The following is a 19,351-nucleotide window of genomic DNA, read 5'->3' on the forward strand; positions in this document are numbered from 1 at the left end:
CCTTGAATTCTAACTTTCTTTATTTGTGGTTGGTATTGCCTTGTAAGATGGTGTGCACACTTCAAATTAGTTAATTCACACGAAAAATATTAATAAATTCAAAAAATACGGCTAATTGGGCACAGGGTTGAATTGTTAACAAGATTCATGTATTAAGTCAACCACTTTATATTATATATTGTTACGTTACCTTACAAGAAACATCTATAGACATATATCCAACCACTGCTGACTTTCTGGAAATAGAATTGCATTTTTTTCCATGCCTATAACGAAGGAAAAAAAAGGGTTGGGCTTAATTACCCCACAATTGTAATTATTACATAAAAATATTCGAGTGATGGCTTTGAGTGCTTCACAAAATAATTTTTGAATATATCTTATTTATTACACGGGGTATGATAAAAGCAACAATTTTCAACTCAATCAAATTAAGCCCTGTTAATGAGGCCTCTTCATCCAACACAAAAAGAAAAAAAAAAGAAAAAAAAAAAGAGAGAAGTTTTTGATCTAATATCTAAATTTGTAGCTTCATGTGTTCACAAATCTACAGTTCCTCCTAACTTCTCCATCGACATAAGTTTCAGGGTTTGTGATGTTGCCCATTTTCACCATGGATTGGGAGAATTGCTCAAAGAAAGCAAGAGGGTTTTCAGCATAATTTTGGACTAGCCTTTTGGTTTCAATTCCAAGAATACTTGAATAAAGCTCTTGGTCTGAATTAATGAGTCCCTGTCCCCTCAATAAAATTTGGTAATAGGAGTTATCGAATAGTTCAGGGGTCTCATAGTCCATAGCTGATTCCTTGTTGTCTTCTCCACCGGCAGGAGGGCATGAAGATCTCAAGTTTTGCAGATATGCCTCAGAAATTGGATTTACTTCTGAAGTGAGTGCGTAGTCTCCATATATTCTGTCCCTGAAATTCACACAACGTGCCATGCCAATGGTGTGGGCACCTGCCAAATGAAAAGGGAGAAACAAAAAAAAAACACACACAGTTTTTGGATCATATATATACAAAGGTTGACAATTAAAACAACCTTTACAGTTCATGCATGATGGCAAGATTCTTATATTTCATTTTCTAATCTTTCTTGCTGGATGGAAAATTTTATATCTATTCGATCAAAAAATTTATAGACAGTATGATCACCATTCACCAGTTCATTTTCATCTTGCAGTTATCTTGCTGAATTTTGGATAATAGTAATAGCTTTGAGTTTTGGAGCTTATTTTAATTACTTTCTAGCGGAATTGAAAAATGTGAGATGAAAAAGTAATTAAAAAATATGTTCATAGAAAATGTAGAAATTTTCTGGCTTTCCAAATAAGGCCGCCAGAAAGGGAAGAAAGATGAGGGAAAGGGATTGAGCAGGGAAAAATCGAACCCCCTTGTCCTAAGATGGCAAGAAAGACATCAACCACTGATTTATTTATTTTTTTCTTGGCACGGACTAAAATTATCAATGCAAAATTCTGCATCCTCCAAAAGGTATTCTGGATATAACCTTTTTGTTTTTGTCCTATAAACAATAAAGTACTAAATGAGGAGAATTTAATTTGAATAGCAAGATTTAATGATGCACAACTGTTTGAATCACTCCGACAAAAGATATGCATGATTAGAATTCAGAATTACTAATATGCTAATGTCAACTGTTCAAACTCATGGGGATGACAATGATTTGATGCACCATGCATACCAGAGAGAGCCACCATGTCAGTGACTGAGAGCCCTTGCTCCATAAACTTGGAAATGATGGAGAGAAGGCCATCAGCTGCAGTTGGAAGATTGATACTTGAGAGCTCATAACCGGCAGTTTTGGAGTCTTTTCTACCCAAAGGAACATCCCAATACGGGCCACCTACCTAAATATTCCAAACGAATAAAACATATATACCAGAATTATCCTTCAAGTTAAATATTTTAAGGGGACAATGTCTACATCAATTAGAAAGGTCCTACTGTAGATGCATGATTTACTTTTTCTGATTTTTGGATTGACTATTAAATGCCCTTCAAAAAAATTCTCAATTTAATGTGATATTGCACAGTTTTGAATTTGTAAATCTTGGAAGTCACTGCCCCTTCCATCCCATAATAGATAGAAATTCTTAATCTACATGCATGCAATTTAGGAAAACCAGTTGATTTCTTTAGGCTGTGCATCGGATGTGTATCTGTTTTGATAGCTTCAGTTTACCAGCAGAACTGCATCTCTTGCTGCAACAGTGAGAATATCAGCACAAGAGACTATTCCTGGGCACTCTGACTCCAGTAAGTTCTTTATTTTGTCAATGATTCTGAACCCCTTTAAAGCGTTTTTGTTAGTTGGTGCCTCCTTTTCTCCTTGGAGATCGATTGTATCATCCAGCAGAACTGACCCATCGCAGCCCTACAATAATAATTCCAAAAAAAAAAAATCAAAATCATAGACCACTATAAAAGAAGCAATGATCAGGGACAATGTTTCCTTGCAACGAGATCAGCTGAAAAAAAGCAAATAAAGGAAGTGAAAATCTTCATGTCTAGGCAAACGAAGTTTTGGTCCTAACCTGAACGAAGCAATCATGGAAATGTAATCTTAAGATCAAAGCTGCATTACGAGGATCAGAAAGCACAGCACATTCCATTTCCTTCCTAACAAGTTCCAGCACAGCTGGGCATGTTTTCTTGTAGTAATCTAACGTTAAAGGTGGATCACTTGCATGGACGTGAACGCTGCAAATGCTGACGACCATAAGTAGTAAAAGCGTCCATTGCACAGATCCCATTCTTGAATCAGGAAAAGGTGCCAAGTTTTTTGCTTGTTTGCTTTTCCACTGAAAAGGGAAGACGCAAAGATTATGAAATATATTTGCAGGTTGAGAGTTGAGACTGAGTTATATAGGTAAGAAGGTTACAGCAAGAGATTTGCATGGACATGGATTTAGTCAAGGCTTTTTGAGTAAAATTTGTGAAGGTTCTCATAGTCAAGAGAGGATGCAACTACTATTGGTCTGGTTGGTGAATAATCCCAAACTTTTTTAAGTCTGTAATCCATCATATACGCAAATTTTGGGCAAGCTACCAATCACCTTTGCTCATATTATTTGATGTCTCCATTCCCCAACTTTTCCAGGAAACTGAAAATCTCAGACACTTGCACCTTAGTTTGTCATGCAATACTCTTAATAAAAACAAGAAGCAAAAGTTCTCAACTGCTTCAAGACAAGAAGTTCGTTTGTTGAATCCATTGCCCCTTTGGTCCATCAAGTGAATAACAGCTAGGTAAAAGAGTCCATATCACACGGTTACTGCTTTTGGTTAACATGCTACATCTGCTTATCCTATCGTGTAAAAAACAATGTAGCATAATTTCAGCAAACTGATTTACTTCTCACTAAAATGCAACCACTCTCGCTTGTCAGCCGCCTGCAGCTTACTTATTGAAAGCAGATTCTATATCTAATTCGAAGTCAATTAACACGTTAGCCTTCTTAAGCTTTCTTTATAAACAAGAATTCCAGCTGAATTCACCGAATCACCGGATTTGATGGTTTTGTGATTTATCTAGAACCCAGAAGAATATAGAGAAGAAAATAAAAAAGAATTAGACGAATTAAAATTTTTCAAAATAAATAAAAGGGATAATTTCAGAAACCTCCCTCGAGGTTTTTGACAATTTCACCTAGTACCCTTTGAGGTTTTCAATATTACACATACTTCCCTTGGTCCCACAAAATGACCATAATAGCCTTAACATATTAATATTTTTTTTCATGCAATTAAACAATCCACTCCTAATCTTGTTCATATGAGTGCATCACACAATTAGACATTTAATGGAAACAAAAATAAGATTCACTCGTGGAATAACCAGTCATGTCCTAAACACAATAATAACATATTAAAAATTAATTTTAGCTTTGTTTGGAGGATTTGGAGATGAATACAAGAAGATATAAATTGGGATTAAAAAGGATAGGGCTAGTATTGATACTCCAATATTTGAGAAATAGGATGTTATATTGATGTGGTTATTGAAATTTTTTGAGTTTAACAGTGCAATTTTTTTTTTTTTAATTTCGATTGAGGTTTTAGAATTTAGAAATTGATGGTGGTAATGGTCATGGTGATAATAGTAATAATTTGAAATGTGGTAATATTAAAGGTTTAAAATAGTAGAGATGAGGATTGAAAATGAGTCTGAGATTTTGTTCATGTTCCCTAGTTTCAAAATAATTATATATGAAGGTAAAATGAACTTCACAATTTCATGAGAACATTTTGGATTATTCATTCAAAATTTTGTCCATTAGATAGTTTTTGTTACGAAAACAGTAAACTCGGGGAGGTATATGTAACCTCAAGGGAGGTTTCTCAAATTATCCCTAAATAAAAAATTTGGGGGGGGGGGGGGTGTTTCGGGGTGGAGGGGATGGGAGTGGGGAGAGAGAGATCTTGATAATCATGTGCCAAAAAACATTCTACATTTTGCCCAGAATAGTGTTGGTTGGACATTAAAGACTTGAGCTAAAGCTTTGGTAAGTAGCAGGGTCACTCAAACCATGGGCCAATCTGATAACTTATGTTAGACAATAGATGTCTCTTCACCATTTAATAGAAACAAGATGTTCAAAAGGATCTAATAAAGAGCTCGAACGAGACATTTCGAGGGGAATGGTAGCACATCTTATCAAACTCTTCCCAGAGCTCGCAGCTTAATATAACATCCAATCCACTGACGCACATTGACACATGTAGCCCTGAATTGGAACAACTTGAAGTTACGGTAATATAGAGCTGACAACAAGTGTTACTCCAGTATTGAGTCAGAAGATTTTCCAAATTAAAGAGGCATGATCAAAATGGCAATTTTCACGTACAAAACAAGCTTAGGAACTAATTATTTCATGTATACAGTTCAGAATCAAGATAATCTTTTTCACGAGCAATCCTTAAAAATGAATCCTCATCATTGCTATTACTAGCAAGCTCTATTCCAGGCAAGACCTTGAGCAGCATATTTTTAATCAGCGAATTTGATGAAAAACCAAATTCGGGCCATGAAAGACAAAGGCTCCCTCTAATCTTCCTCAACTGACATTGAGCCAAAAGAGCAGCTGCCAAGCCATCAACCATGCTTCCTGATGGCAAATAGTCCAATCCAGTTATAAGCGGCGAGTTCTTGCTGCTTCTTTCTAAGGATGTCTCCAGCTTGAATGCAAATGAATCATCCCTTGAAAGTTTACCTCGGAAGTTACGACTCTGAACAGACTCCAGAATCAAAACCCTCTCCGGATTGATCTGCTCACCTATCAGCAACTTTGCCACAGCATGAGATCTCTCTGCTGTAACGGGGTACTGGACAGACACAACAACAATTGACTCATCGGCATTATTGATGGCATATATGTCACAGGATTTATCTCTAAGAGAGGGTTCGATTGAGTTGCCAGAGAAAGGGATCTCAGGGAGAATCAAAGTTCCAATCCGTTTTTTGGAGGATACATGATGAAAGAAGTGAAGTGATGGAAAGGATATTGCAACTATAAGGAGAGAAGGGCGGAAAGGTTTCCCATTGTTGGAAATGGAGAACAGAAGGAATGGACAGGGAAGAGGAGGTGATGGAGGAGTAAAGATGTTCAGATCTTCCAAGAGGAACCTCGAAGGAGGAGGAATGTCCGTTATCACATCTTCCATTTCTCTGTACAAGTCCTACAAACTGCAATTGATTTCTTACTTTTAGGAATCTACATTATTACTCAAATACAAGCAGAAAGGACAAGCTCAGAAGATCAGAATCTGTCAGGAAAAACATGTGAGCAAATAAACAGAATAACTAGTAAATGGCATGAACCATCTGTATTACAAGGAAACAAATTCTTTCCCTGCCAAAGTTTGGGAATCTCCGTTATTAGTCCTTTTGCAGCAAATGAGTTGAGATTCTCTAACTTTATTACAACTTTTGAGAACTGGTGCTACTGAATATGCAGAACAAGCTTGTATTACATTATCATCATAGCTGAAACTGCAAGACATTCTTTTCCACGGTATGATGATCTCTAATGTAACTACAAGTCCTTGTCTGGGCAAAGCTTTCCCATTTTGAATTTCCAAGTTCTCACAGTCTTGTTAAAGTAAGTCATAAACATGGAAGTACTTCGTGAGTCATGAAAACATATCCATCAATTTTTCATACACCACATTGTATCTTGATGATTATTATGCTGAATTGGAGCGTGTTTATCAGGACAACCCAAGTGAATTAATTCAATGTGACATACAGAATCATATCATCTTAAATGATGCATTTCCATCGAAAAAGCAATTCAGAATAACCACAATGCAGAAAAATCATTGATGTTATCACAGCCTTATTTGCTGTCAATGCATATTCACCTATGAGGCATTGCTGTGGGATAAAGCTGAAACTTTCAACATACCTAGAGTTACCACAATGATAATTAATACTCAATAAGTTAATAACCCCTAGTAATTAATAAATTTCCAAAGAAAGCGTTGGTTGTAAACTCCAACAATAAGGTTTGCTTTTGCCTCTCAAGTAAGTTGAATTGCTTGTGAGTGGCTCAGCTGAACTCAAACAATAGTACAGCTTGACTAGGCTTCAATCCGGTTCAAGAGGCATGAATAACAATTCAAGTGGAGATTCAGCTCCACATTACCAAGCTTGAAGATTGAAAAGGCTAATTGAGTCCATACATAATCAAATTAAATATACTTTCTTAAGGTTTAATTTGCCCCTAGTGAAATCCATAACTTTAGCTTTACATTAACAAGTATAAGCCAAAATATATACTAAATGTCTTCATCCACGAGATGCAGAAAAGAATACATGTCTGCGATTCATTGGAGACGACCACAAGCAACAGTGTTATTCCATATCCATTATTCAGAAAAAGGATGAACTTGGTTGCTAAGAATTGGACAAGGCCTATATTGGTTCTTGTTAGGGTAATTATTAGAACTACTCAATCCCAAAATGAAGAATTCTCACAAGTCTCTCTTAATCTAAGCAAATCATTGGAACCTGAGCTATTCATACTTAATACCTCAGCTATTTCAGAACCGCAGTTCATACACTAATTCCTGTTCAATTCCAATTTTATCGAAAACCCATAAGCAGCCTATGCATTTTTGCTTTCTCAAATTCTTACTATAATTGGTGAGAATATTAAAATTGTGCAGCTTAGAACCATTTTTACTGATTACAGAGATTATTAACATACTGAGTATCAATTTTCAAGTGTTACCTCTACATATATCGAAATCTCCAGCTTTTAATTTAACGGCAATGCCTCATTCATTATTCTCAACAAAGTTTCACAAATTCAGTAAATTAAAAAAAAAAAAAAAAAAACTTTCCCACCTTGAATTTTTCATTAACCCATCCTACAAACAATCACTCAAATCTGAACCCAAACCCGCAATGACAAATTAAACTTGCAAGAAATTACATCCATCAACACAGCTACAAATCAATCTACAGGACCAGCTTACTGGCTGCCGATAAATGACAGAGAAAAGACTTACTTGATCGGAGCTAAATGTAGAAAACGACCCCGTCAGCTAGTAAAGCGAGTAACTAGGCTAGACCAGCGGATTCAAGGAGGAGGAGGAGGAGGTACTTACTAGACAGTAGTGCTAGATACTACTACTACTTACTACTAATGTGAAGAAAGGGGAGGAGGAGGGGTTTACCTGCTACCGGCGGTGATGGTAACGGCTTGGGGAGAAAGTTAACTAAAGAGGTAGTCATGAGCCTGCTAGTAAAAGATTGGGCTGACTTGTATTGGAACTTTGATGGATTGCTTATGAAGCCCGACTAACCATTAATTAAATCATTATCTTGATGTTTAGCCCAGAAAAAATCAGCCCAGTCCTTTTAAAACTATGAGTGTGTTTGAAATGCACATTATTTATAGCTTATTTATACATACTGGCTTACTTGTATCATCAACACTGGGAGTAGGGCTGTCAACGGGCCGGGTCCGGGCCCGAATTACTATACCGGATCCGGATCCGACCCGTTTACCCGACGGGTCTTTTATTTTATGTTCCGGATCCGACGGGTTCCGGATCCGGGTCGGGTCTACCCGAACAAATTTAGCAAAATTTATAATTTCTAATAAAAATGAGAAAAAAATATATTTGTAAACTAATTTCTAACTAATGCAAAGAAAAAACCAAATAAGAAAAGAAATCAAATTGACTTTATTCAAATACATCACCCTAATCAAATTATATTGATAAATATATTTTTTTTAAATTATTAATTCATTTATATTCGGATCCGGGTCTAATACGGGTCGGAATACTATATTCCGTATCCGACCCGTTTTTTGTTTGACAAAAACGGATCCGGATCCGGATCCGGATCCGAGAAACGGAATTAAATCCCTACCCATACCCGCAATAATTTCACGGATCCGATCCGGATCCGGGTCTAGACCCGACCCGTTGACAGATCTAACTGGGAGGGAGTGCCCGCGCATCGCGCGGGTGTTTAGTGCCTATGGGGAAGGAGGTTTTTTTGTTGAACAGACAATAGTATATTGTGAGAAGAAATAAAACTTAGTATAAAAAGATAAATAATATAATCAATCAATTTACAATAAAACTGTGTCAAATTGAAGGTCGTTGATAATGCAGAAAGGCAGAGCAACACAGAAAACTAATCTTATTCCAGAATCCCCACCGAGAGCTCTTTCTTGTTGTTGTTCCAAACCAATAAGATTATAACCAACCTAGACCAATTGGGGTTAGGTAATGCGAAAAATGCTATCTTGCAGTTAGGCAACGCGATAAGAGTCGCTAATTGTAGTTACTAAGAACACACCGACAAAATTAAGGGAGGAACTGAAAAATTGGGGGGTGAAATCTAACCTCACGCTGAACCACTAGGAATAACTGGGATTGAAGAGCATTCTGAGCTGATTAGCATGAAACCAGATAAAATTATCCCAATCCTAGAATGTGAACAGGGGGAAATTGATAATCAACCGTTTAGGCATTAACATACCAACGGTTAGGCAATTGAATTGGGTGTAATTAATGACGAAATAATAGTTAATTTTAGAATTAAGCTTAGATGGAAGAGAAAACGATGAGGCAAATCGTTGTAGATAAAGGCAAAATGAAAAAACTTAACTCCTGAAGCTGAAAGGAGATAAACTGACCAATGTTTGTGGCTCATAAATGCAGATTATAAATGATAGAGAAATGTGTTCCTACCATTGATAGAGAAATCGTTGGCTTATTTCCTAAATCCGATTACCATTCAAACGTTTCAGACAAAGCAACATCTCAAACGGTTATCCGCGGCTGAAAAGGGGAATTATTAGTAGTTAAGAGATATTCCGATAATTACACCAACATACAAGCATATATGGATTATACAAAATGCAAAAACGGTTGCACACTAATTACACATTCCATCAACACCCAGATGGCTCATCAATAACAACTTTAAATATATTAAAATGGGGTTATTTCAGTAAACATACCCAAATACATGCTTCCTTAACTTGTACTTAAAGTTTTTAAACTAATACACAACATTTCACATTCCCAGAAAGCCCCCACCTATGCGGTTGAAATTCGACTTATTTTTTGACCAAAACCCAATCTTATATAGTATAAGGACATTTTTCAATCATCTTTTTATCTCACATACATCACATCAAAAAATCAAAAAAATGATACAATATTTTTCTACAAAATTATTTCAAATAATTTACTATCCAAATTGTTAATATTAAGAAGCTAAGGGCAAGTGAAAAAACCAGACCAGCCCCCAAAACAAATTGTATTTGTACACTTTTGACCTTCAAATAATTTATTCACTTTGTTCCAAATTGTTTATCGCATTTCGAGATTCTAACCTTTCAATAATAATTGCTTGGTGATGGTAGTGGATTTGATTCCATCTTCTAAAACAGTATACTTATCATCATTGTCTGTTTTGAGGCATTAAATTGAGCAAAATCAGTGTGTTTGGATAAGAGTTTATTTGAAATATTTATTTAAAATAATTACTATAGCACTTTTTGTAATATAATATATGTGAGATAAAAAAGTGTATTGAAATTTGTGAATCAAATTATTTTTTCTCAAATCATCCCAATCCAAACACACTCAGAGTGTGCACTAATGATAGTTCAAATGAGGAGAAAGGAATCGAACAAACTCCACAAATTGCCATTAGTGGTACAAAATTTGCTTAATACAGGAATACAACTTTTCCACGATCAGCTCACACCATTGTTGAACGAGCCCTCATGGCGAAACAGGGTGGTAGAGTATCAAAATATTAGAACAAAATGAAGGGTTGCATGTGCTTCTACAAACAAGAATGGATAGAAAAGCATCCTTGCACCAGAAAGCAAATGACTAAGGGTGTGAGCTATATTATGTAACAATAAAACACCATTTGGCCAATTATGGCCTCTTCAATGCTGTCTCCTCAAGTGATCACAAAGTCCAAAATTCCTTCAATTTTAAGGGCAATTCCTAATCACAAAGTGTCTCACTTGAATATCAAATCCATGTAAGGTTTGGTTGCAACCATCTGAAAGAAAAGTAAGCCAAAACATTTCTATTTCTCAATTCTTGAAACCATGCCTAGAAGAGAGTAGTTTTACAACAAGAATTAGGGGATGGTGGACAGCAGGAGTTCTCATGGAACAAAATCAAAAGAGAAATAGTAAACATTGTAGGCGAGTCCTCCCTTGGCAATTAAGTTTCGAGAACTCCCTTAAGAATCAGCTTGGGGCATTTCCGTCCCTGCATACAAATCATTAACCGCCTACCTGAGATCCAAAGAGTGATGAAACACTGGCATGATCAATCTTCATGCTCATCTTCCCCTTCAGAATCTGTGCAACGCAAAGAGACATAAACCAAGTTTATAGGGACAGGAGATGCTGCTTTAGATTGCGAAGACCAAAACCATTTTAATAATATCAAATATAACTTTATCATGCAGAGAAATAGGAGAACCAAGCTCCCCGTTGTCCTCTTCAAGCTAATAAAGGATCACACAGCAGAAGGATAATCTCGAATTCCGAGTTATAAGATACCATGACCAACAAAATATACTCTTCAAATGTCAAAACACAATTATGCTAATATGTTTTCCCTTGAGGAAAACAAAATTGTAGGTTATAACTACCCACAAAGCCAACGCACCCATTCAAGCAACTGTGACCAGAAACAGAAGTCCTCACACACAACCTATTCAATAAACTTACAGATAAACTAAGACGGAGATCAAACAGAAAAATGAAGAAAAGATGATGAAGCCATGCTTCCGGCTGTTTGAGAAGTGAAAGATTCTTAACATTCTCCAAAATTATCAACATCCTCAGATTACAATATCTATAGGTTTAGTTCTTTATGCCACTAACTGAGCAAGAAACTGGATATTAGCAACAGTAAGAAACTGGATATTAGCAACAGTAAGTTGGTAACTGCAAGCTAAGAGTTCTTTGGCTGCACTAGTTGTAGACATAAACAGCTTATTCCAGCCAGCTGAGAAGTCTTTTTAACCCTAGAATATGTCCCTTATGTTGAGCAGGGTAAAAAATATTCATCATTAATCAGTTATGTGCTTTTCATCAGGTAGCTATCCAGTCTCCACTGAAGGACAAGGTAACTATCCAGTTGAAGAACGTATCTCTCTCTTTAAGCTTGTCAGCATCAGGCATAGTACAACTCATACAAAATATTGATAACAAAATAAATACTGCCCAAATTTATTGCAACTAATTTCACACATTCTCTCCTGAAGAATTTCACTTACCAGATCGAACATCTTCACTGATTTGGCCCCGTGCTTTGATTTGTTTAACAAGCATCCGATACATGAGTACCCACCAGTAAATGTGAAGAACGAGCAAGCAAAACAGAAGTGAATTGAATATATAGTAGTAAATTGGTCCTTCAAATTGGTGTCTCTCTTTATCCAATGTCTGGATAACTTCATAACTGTCATTTTCGAGAACAGATGAATTAAGACACAAATAAAAGGCAGTAAAACTGTGCGTCAGTCAGAGATACACATAACCTCATTACTGTCAGGTGGAGAAGTAAGAACAAGCATAAAAGTATGAAACAAATGAAAAATGTTCTACTTGTCAGTCCTGTATATACCTAGTTTTCATTCAGAAAAAGTGTTTTGCAAGAGCAAGGAGAAAAAGGAAATTGAACTTATGTAGGAAAATAGAGGATATGCTACATGGAGAAGGAAGTGCCAAGTCAATTAAATTGCCAATGTTACCAAAGATGCATGTTCTCATGGATAACTTCTGCAGATGCTATTCTGAAAATAACCGAAGGAAAAAATGAAGAGACTAGGATAAATAAATTCCAATGGCAACAGGCTTTCATGATTTTTCAGACAAATTGGTAATTGACATATCAAACTAACTGCCTGTAGAGCTACATTAAAAGCTGAATATCTATTCCCAGACGCTTAAGAGTATTTAAAGTTCAGCATTTTGGAAGGTCAAATCACAATAATTCATGTGATTCCTGACTTCCTCAACAAAGCATTCAAAAGTTTACTGGACAGCACATGATTTAGTCCACTTGATTCTACATCAATAAGACCTTCTTGAAGAGCCAACCTCTGCTCCCTGGGAAACTACATAATACTTGACAATTAGATCCACAAGTAGGATCAAACGTCACTCTGACCCACCCTACTTAGCAGTAGCAACCTAGCCCCAGCATGTACATATTATTATGGATGCGTAAAGCAAATCTAGTCAATAGTCAATTGACAACTCCAAGGTGAATGGTGGATAAAGCAATTCAGAAACTAGTCACAATTATGAATGGTCACAAACGCCTATTGCTTCTTTAGCTGCAGCTACCATCAAGTTTCAAAACCCTAGCAGCTCAAGTTGTGGGGATTATATAAAAAGCATGAGCTACATTTTTGCTTGAAACCAAGGCAACCTTCAAAAAGTTGACAGTTATAAAAACTATGTAGAGAAGGATCCAAATAAGTTACCTTGTGCTCCAAAGGACCCAGAAAGGGAAGTAAGTAAGACGAAGTACTATCCAAGACAAAACAAAAATGACAAATGAAAAGCTGGCAAGAGCTTCTGCACCACTGTACTTGGACATCTTTCCAATTTCCAGAAAAATATCACTAGCATCATGAAGGGCTAAAACAACTGAACCAACTCGAGCAAACCTGCAAGAGGCAACATATACCAACCAAACATTGTGTCAAAATCTCTCTGATTCTTTCTCTCTGACCGTGTGTGTGTGTGTCTCTCTCTCAATCTTGATCATCATTTTACATTACCCTGATATTCAATTTTCACTTTTTCACTCAGAAACAAGGATTATCATCACAGGGTAGACATGCTAATGCTTCATAGGCTTAAAGATTATGGCATGGCAATCTAACAAATTAGACAGAGATTGGAAATACTAGAACTATACCTGCATATGTAGGATAACCCTATAAGAATGGCAGTGGCAATATGATGACCCATTGAAACCCCAAAGTCTGAGCGCCTTGTTTCCCAAAAAATGAGGGCAAAGATTGAATATGTGTAAAATCCACCAGTATACATATAAAGTGCCTTCAATTTTGACCTGGATATCCACAAGACAGGAGCTCAACTAATTTGACAGTAGGAAGATATTCTAGTCAAAACATGATCAAACAAACAGAACAACAGGAAAGCAGCAGATAAAATGGTCAATCCTAATGAATGTCATTTGAGATTAAAAAAATCTTGCTTTTAGATCATTGAGAAGGACAGCTAAATGGGCCTTCCTCATCCCTTATCTCTCAGGTTTTCTTCATCATTCTCTTCCCCCAAAATTTCAATAAAGCTATTGTCTACTAAGAACTCAAAAGGTGAAAGATAAGGCACAAAGAAATCATACTTGTACTTCTGGTCAGGCCAGGCCTGATCCCCAGGCCCTACCCAAAAGTATTTTGTCTTTGTGAACCACGGCTCATTGTAAGTCACAGCAAGTGCAAATAACTCTGCAGAAAGGTAATAAATACATTTCCATGCTGATTCCTTGAATTTCCTTATTTTCTTTCTCTGCTCATCTGTTACAGTCTCCTGCATCACATGCCCTTTTCCAAAAATCAATCTTTTGCCCACTTTCTGCAAAAGGTACTTCCATTTTAGATTGCGCAGAACAAATTCAAAGAAACTAGAGAAGATCTGAAAGGCTAGAAACAGAATTATCCAGTGCATGAAGCAAGGCTTTCCTCTTTTATGAAATTAAGTGAAGTTGTGAGGAAACAAGTAGTTAGCATGCAAATCACATGAAAAGAAGATAATAGAATAGCTTCCTCCAAACAATAGGCATTAGGTGGTCAACTTGCATTAGGCCAAACTCTAGGAGACTGCTGGTTTAAATATGACATGTACATCGTCTGATTGCTACTGACAAAAAACCACATTCATCATCTTGGAAAATTCTTAGCTGCAGATCCCTGCTCACATCTACCACAAGCAGTTTCCGAACACCATTTTCATATTTTTGAAACATGGAAATTGCCAATTTACTGTTTCGGAAGCCCATCTAGTGATTGAGGTCCCTAATTTCAATGGTCATAACAGATTTTTCCGAAAGAAAACCAAAGTAAGTTGATAGGATACTGACAATAAGGAAAGATCATGCATGCATAACTAAAACCAGATAGACACCTAAACCAATGAGTGCAAAGTTGAATCAACAATTAATCACAATGCTAGTGGTTTAACTTGATAGGAAACCTAATCATGACAGCTCAATGTTTAAGCAAGGAAATAGAAACATAAAGTTCAAGATAACAGGCACTGGTGAAGGGAAGCCATAAGGGCATCCAAACCTGACTATCGGAACAGAGATATTACACGAACCATGATTTGAGGACCCATGTAAGCGCACCAGAATGGAATCCATTAACAACTGGTATAATCTCATACATACTAGACGCCCAGAACTTCCCACTAGGCTACAGTACTACCAAAGGGGATAGCCAACAATTATACCCAGCTCCCCAGCTCATTATTCAGCTTTAGAGCATAGAACCTTCACAGACCACAAAATAACTATTTTGTTTATTCTAGAATGACATTCACAAGCCTTCTGCATTGCAAGTTGTAATCTAACTCCAAACACCTCACCTAGTCAGCTTTAAAAGTTAAACAAGCTTCTATTGCTCAACTAAATAGCTTAGCTCCCAATATAAATAGCAAAATCCAGTTGTCAACCAGCATTCTAGAATCCAGCTAAGCCAATAAGCTTGAAACAGAAACTATCCTGCTTTGAATGAGTTCCATCTTCAAAAACTAACACTTACCTAGTCCAATCGAAAATCATTCCTTGAAACTCAATACAGGTCTGAAGCAAATCAATCCAATTTTCAGCTAAAAACTTGTCCAAGCCACTCACCCCAGTTACACATAGTTAAATCCAAATCATCAAAATCAAACAAAATCGATCAAGAATAAGCACCAATCCAACATAAAAAACCATTACTTGTGTAAAATCAACCTCAGTTAATTACAAGAAAAAACACAAAAAAGAAGCATACACTTTCAGCTGGAATAGATGAATATATGCAAAAGCAATAAGCTCAAACTAGTATTCAGCCAATTAAAAAAGCAACTTATTCTCCATAAAAACAATCACTCATCAAAATCCAAATCAATGGATAGCTGAAACATTCAAAAAGATCAAAACTTTACCTCAAATACGAATCTGTCAAGAAAGAATCTAATGAAGAGAAAGAAGATGGCAAATAAAGGAAGCACCAGAAAATCTTCATTCTCTGGGTAAGATTCATGATCCCAATTCATGGAAACCACCGATTCCAACAAACCCATTAGAGTAAAAGTCCTAAAAATCAAATTATTATTGGTTTGGATTTACAAGATGAATGATTTGAATGGGATGTATCAGAGATAAGAGTGGCAGTGGATCAGAGGCATTGGTCGTCTACAAGCATGGAAGAACTGAACAAAGCTTGGGTCCTCTAATTTTTTTTCTTCTCCGAAGACTCGTAAACGGAGTCCACTACTTTTTAATTTGTAGTTTGGAAATCGGCTTTTACGGCCCGGTTTTATTTTGGTTTTCTGGTAATGCCAATAATGAGATTTTGGATTGCCAATCTGACCTTTGACTTCGAGCCCATATTGACCTAGTAATTCAGTTGAATTGGGTTTGGATTAGTGATTTGGCACCTGATTCTACCTGAAAATATTTGAAATGGATAGGTTTGAAATACACAAATTCAAGAACTAATGCTATATACAGTGACACTTTATGTATCATCATAACTAATCAAAATTGGAATTTAATTTACCATTGGATATTCAATTGCAACTTGGCTAGAGCCAAGATGTAAGATCTACCATTGATAACACTAATTAGGGTAAGAATTGAAAGCTTTAGGGGTTAAAAGCAAAGTTTGCATTTATGCCTCTCTTCTCTTCATATTTAATTTTTTTTTTTGGGGTCAAAAGACAACATCTACTCCTACTCTAGCATAATATTTCAAGTGAGGGGAGGCCCAACTAGGCCAATTGAACACGGACAAGAACTGAACTACTATCAGACTGGACAATTATATTACGTACTCAAATGAATTTTGGAAAGGGAGGGGAGGCTCAAGTGCTCAACTGGGCCAATTGAATACCTGACGAGAACTGAACTACTATCGGACTAGACAGCTGCATTACGTATTCATATGAATTTTGGAAAAGGCGCGGTAATGAAAGGTAAGATTTAAATCCTTAAGTTCTTGTCCTATCAAGACTTAAAGTCTTTGATAGTGGCCAACACCCTAAATGCGGTTGGTTCCATATTTAATTTTCTAGCAATTGCACCAATTTTGGGTAATCTCTTTCCTGAAAACGTAGTTGGATCCAATAGTGACAATGAGAGGAAGCTGTGGAAGGCACAGATCGTCAATCCACTTATCATCCATACAAACACAGAATTTGCCAAAATAACTCCCTTCACAAAAAATATTTTTAAAATAATTCAATTTCATACTTTATTCCCGTAACAGCCCTTTCTGCTGTCCATTCTATCATATTCAAAAGGAAATGAGAAAAAGGGTAAACCCTTTTATTAGTCATTAATACAGTTCCAAAGAATCCATCTTTTCCTTTGGGACTATAATACTCTACTCTATCTCAATTTTAAGCTAGGCTTTCTCTAACATCATACTATTAATAAAACCTACGAGACTGCCTTAATTTTGTGTTTTGCAATTGTGAAGAGAAAATTCCAAGAACCTCCTACTAGGTTTATGATAATTTCAGTTGGCTTCCTTGAGATCTTCAATGTCACATCTATCTTCTTTATTTTTAATTTCAATGTAACAATGTCGGCCTAGTATCGATACAAAAATTCATATGAAATGCTAACAAGTATTTTTACTCCTAAATTACCATTACATGATTTTTTTTTTAAATGTAAATGGGAGGTATCGAATTTAGGTTCTTGCATTATACTCTTTTCTTTCTTATCATCCGACCCATCCCCCAACCATTACATGGCTTATTCAAAGTTGATATGACAAATTTAACTAAAAAAAATAGTTTGGAAATACATCAAAGTGAAAGAAATTTATCTTAAAAACTGTTAATCTTTTTTTTATGTGTGCAAAGAAAATTCTTCATGTTATAGGTAAAATTATTACACCAGACTGATAGTCTAGCTTGAGTTTTCATGCTTTGTCAGAAAAACTACAAACATCGCCACACCTTTCCGATTTATTGTACCTCAGAATCTTTGGAAGTATTATTATACTTGATTTGAAAACTTGTATTGTAATGCGGGATTTCTTTTTCATTCGTTCCAATTATTTGATTTTTGTTCTTATTGAACATGTGCCTTTTCATATAGGAAATTATTTATTGTCCTGTAATGAGTGTATTTTTTAAAATTAGACCCTACCTTGTGAACCCATTTGAAAAACACTACAGAGCTTTACGTGGGAAGAAATGAGAGGATTTCTTATTCTCATAAAAAATGTAGACAAAGAAATAGATGGGGCATAAGCCATGAAAATGCACTCATGTCATTGATGCTGTATGGTAAAGGGCTCCTCCAAGAACTATCATATGAAACTATCATATGAAACACGGAATTGTCAGCATCCTTACACATGGTGCTTTGTTGCTATTATTAATGTAGAAACACATAATACAAACAAAAAATATGAATGGATCGAATCCCCAGCTAAGGGAATGCTGTCCCGTTGTCCAAAACTTCCAAGAATTATCTTCAAATGGAGCCCAAAGCCAAGAAAAAGTCAAGAAGCAATCAAAGAAAGGATAGGCATTATAGCCTTACCAGAATAATTCAAAGGGGGGGCCTCTCTTTTGTCTTGTTCCAAGCAGAAATTAATAAGAAGCCAAAGGGAGAAATTTAGGAGGGGAAATGAGAATGATGGACAAGTAAAGCCCTCCGAGACTTGCATTTAACTTTGGCATTCAGTTCAGAGTTCCCATCATATGGGCATATGGGGGTGATGGTAACTCCTGTAAAGCCACTTGAAGTCGCAGTCTGGTAGTGGAATCCCTACTCCACTCCAAAATTACAGAAGATGAGAGTTCTCGAGCATTGGCTGCCTTTTAACTCGTATCTTTACTTAGATTCCATTCCATATGGAAGAGGAATTATTTGCTATGGGATTCTACCGAGGAACTTTCATCTGTCATCCTAGTAACACAAAAAAAGACACAAGCCTGCTTTACTGGACAAACAGGAAAGGCAAGCAAAAGGGCACAATAGAAACAGCATAATGAAACAATCAACCCGATGGAAGACGCCAAAATACAGTTGGGTTCACTGTATATTTCACATGAGAGGCCGCTCTTGGTACATGACAAACGATTAAAGGCTTAATATTAATGATAAAGGAGTACTGGAGGTAGAGGCCCTCTTCTAGCTATTTGTGATTATTGATCTTATACATTCTTCCGAGTGGGGCATATCTGAAATGCCATTTCAAAAGCTGCCTTGTATATTTATGAGGTGGGCAGAGGAGTAAAGATGGTATTATTTCCAGGTGTGAGGTGTTACAAGTGAGCAATCAAATTTACAGAAGAATCAAACAGAGCTTGTTCGGTTGTGGGATCTGTTCACCTGTATTTTGTCTTGTACAAAGTCTCCACATAATAAAGGCCAGAGAATTGATGGTGCTGGCACTCCAAAGAGACTTGCTTTGAATCCTTCATGTTCCATCAGCATCAGGAGAAAAGTCTTTCCAGCGTATGCATGGCAGAGTCCACCTTAGCGGAGGAGGCATGTATTGACTAGTCGCAGATACCAGATTGTCCAGGAATTAATATGTTTTCTACTCAA

The 19,351-nt window shown here is 36.4% G+C and overlaps 3 protein-coding genes across 3 annotated transcripts; all 3 read right to left on the reverse strand.

The window, feature by feature from the left end:
* Positions 1-531: 531 nt before the first annotated feature.
* On the reverse strand, positions 532-2,775 carry LOC113752611 (peroxidase 11-like). The gene is made up of 4 exons (XM_027296711.1): positions 2,557-2,775; positions 2,205-2,396; positions 1,704-1,869; positions 532-956 (listed from the first exon to the last, which is right to left on the reverse strand). Exons 1-4 carry the CDS (start codon positions 2,773-2,775, stop codon positions 532-534), a joined length of 1,002 nt encoding a protein of 333 aa, XP_027152512.1.
* Positions 2,776-4,676: 1,901 nt separating this feature from the next.
* LOC113753265 lies at positions 4,677-7,628 on the reverse strand. Its single transcript, XM_027297369.1, has 2 exons — positions 7,538-7,628; positions 4,677-5,708 (listed from the first exon to the last, which is right to left on the reverse strand). The coding sequence occupies exon 2, from the start codon at positions 5,684-5,686 to the stop codon at positions 4,895-4,897; it is 792 nt and encodes a 263-aa protein (XP_027153170.1). The 5' UTR covers positions 5,687-5,708; positions 7,538-7,628; the 3' UTR covers positions 4,677-4,894.
* Positions 7,629-10,517: 2,889 nt separating this feature from the next.
* On the reverse strand, positions 10,518-16,038 carry LOC113753142 (ASC1-like protein). Its single transcript, XM_027297240.1, has 6 exons — positions 15,721-16,038; positions 13,916-14,145; positions 13,463-13,618; positions 13,023-13,208; positions 11,808-11,992; positions 10,518-10,881 (listed from the first exon to the last, which is right to left on the reverse strand). Exons 1-6 carry the CDS (start codon positions 15,856-15,858, stop codon positions 10,850-10,852), a joined length of 927 nt encoding a protein of 308 aa, XP_027153041.1. The 5' UTR covers positions 15,859-16,038; the 3' UTR covers positions 10,518-10,849.
* Between the last annotated feature and the right edge of the window lie 3,313 nt (positions 16,039-19,351).

This window comes from Coffea eugenioides, chromosome 11 (genome assembly GCF_003713205.1).
Source record: "Coffea eugenioides isolate CCC68of chromosome 11, Ceug_1.0, whole genome shotgun sequence".
Lineage (NCBI taxonomy): Eukaryota > Viridiplantae > Streptophyta > Magnoliopsida > Gentianales > Rubiaceae > Coffea > Coffea eugenioides.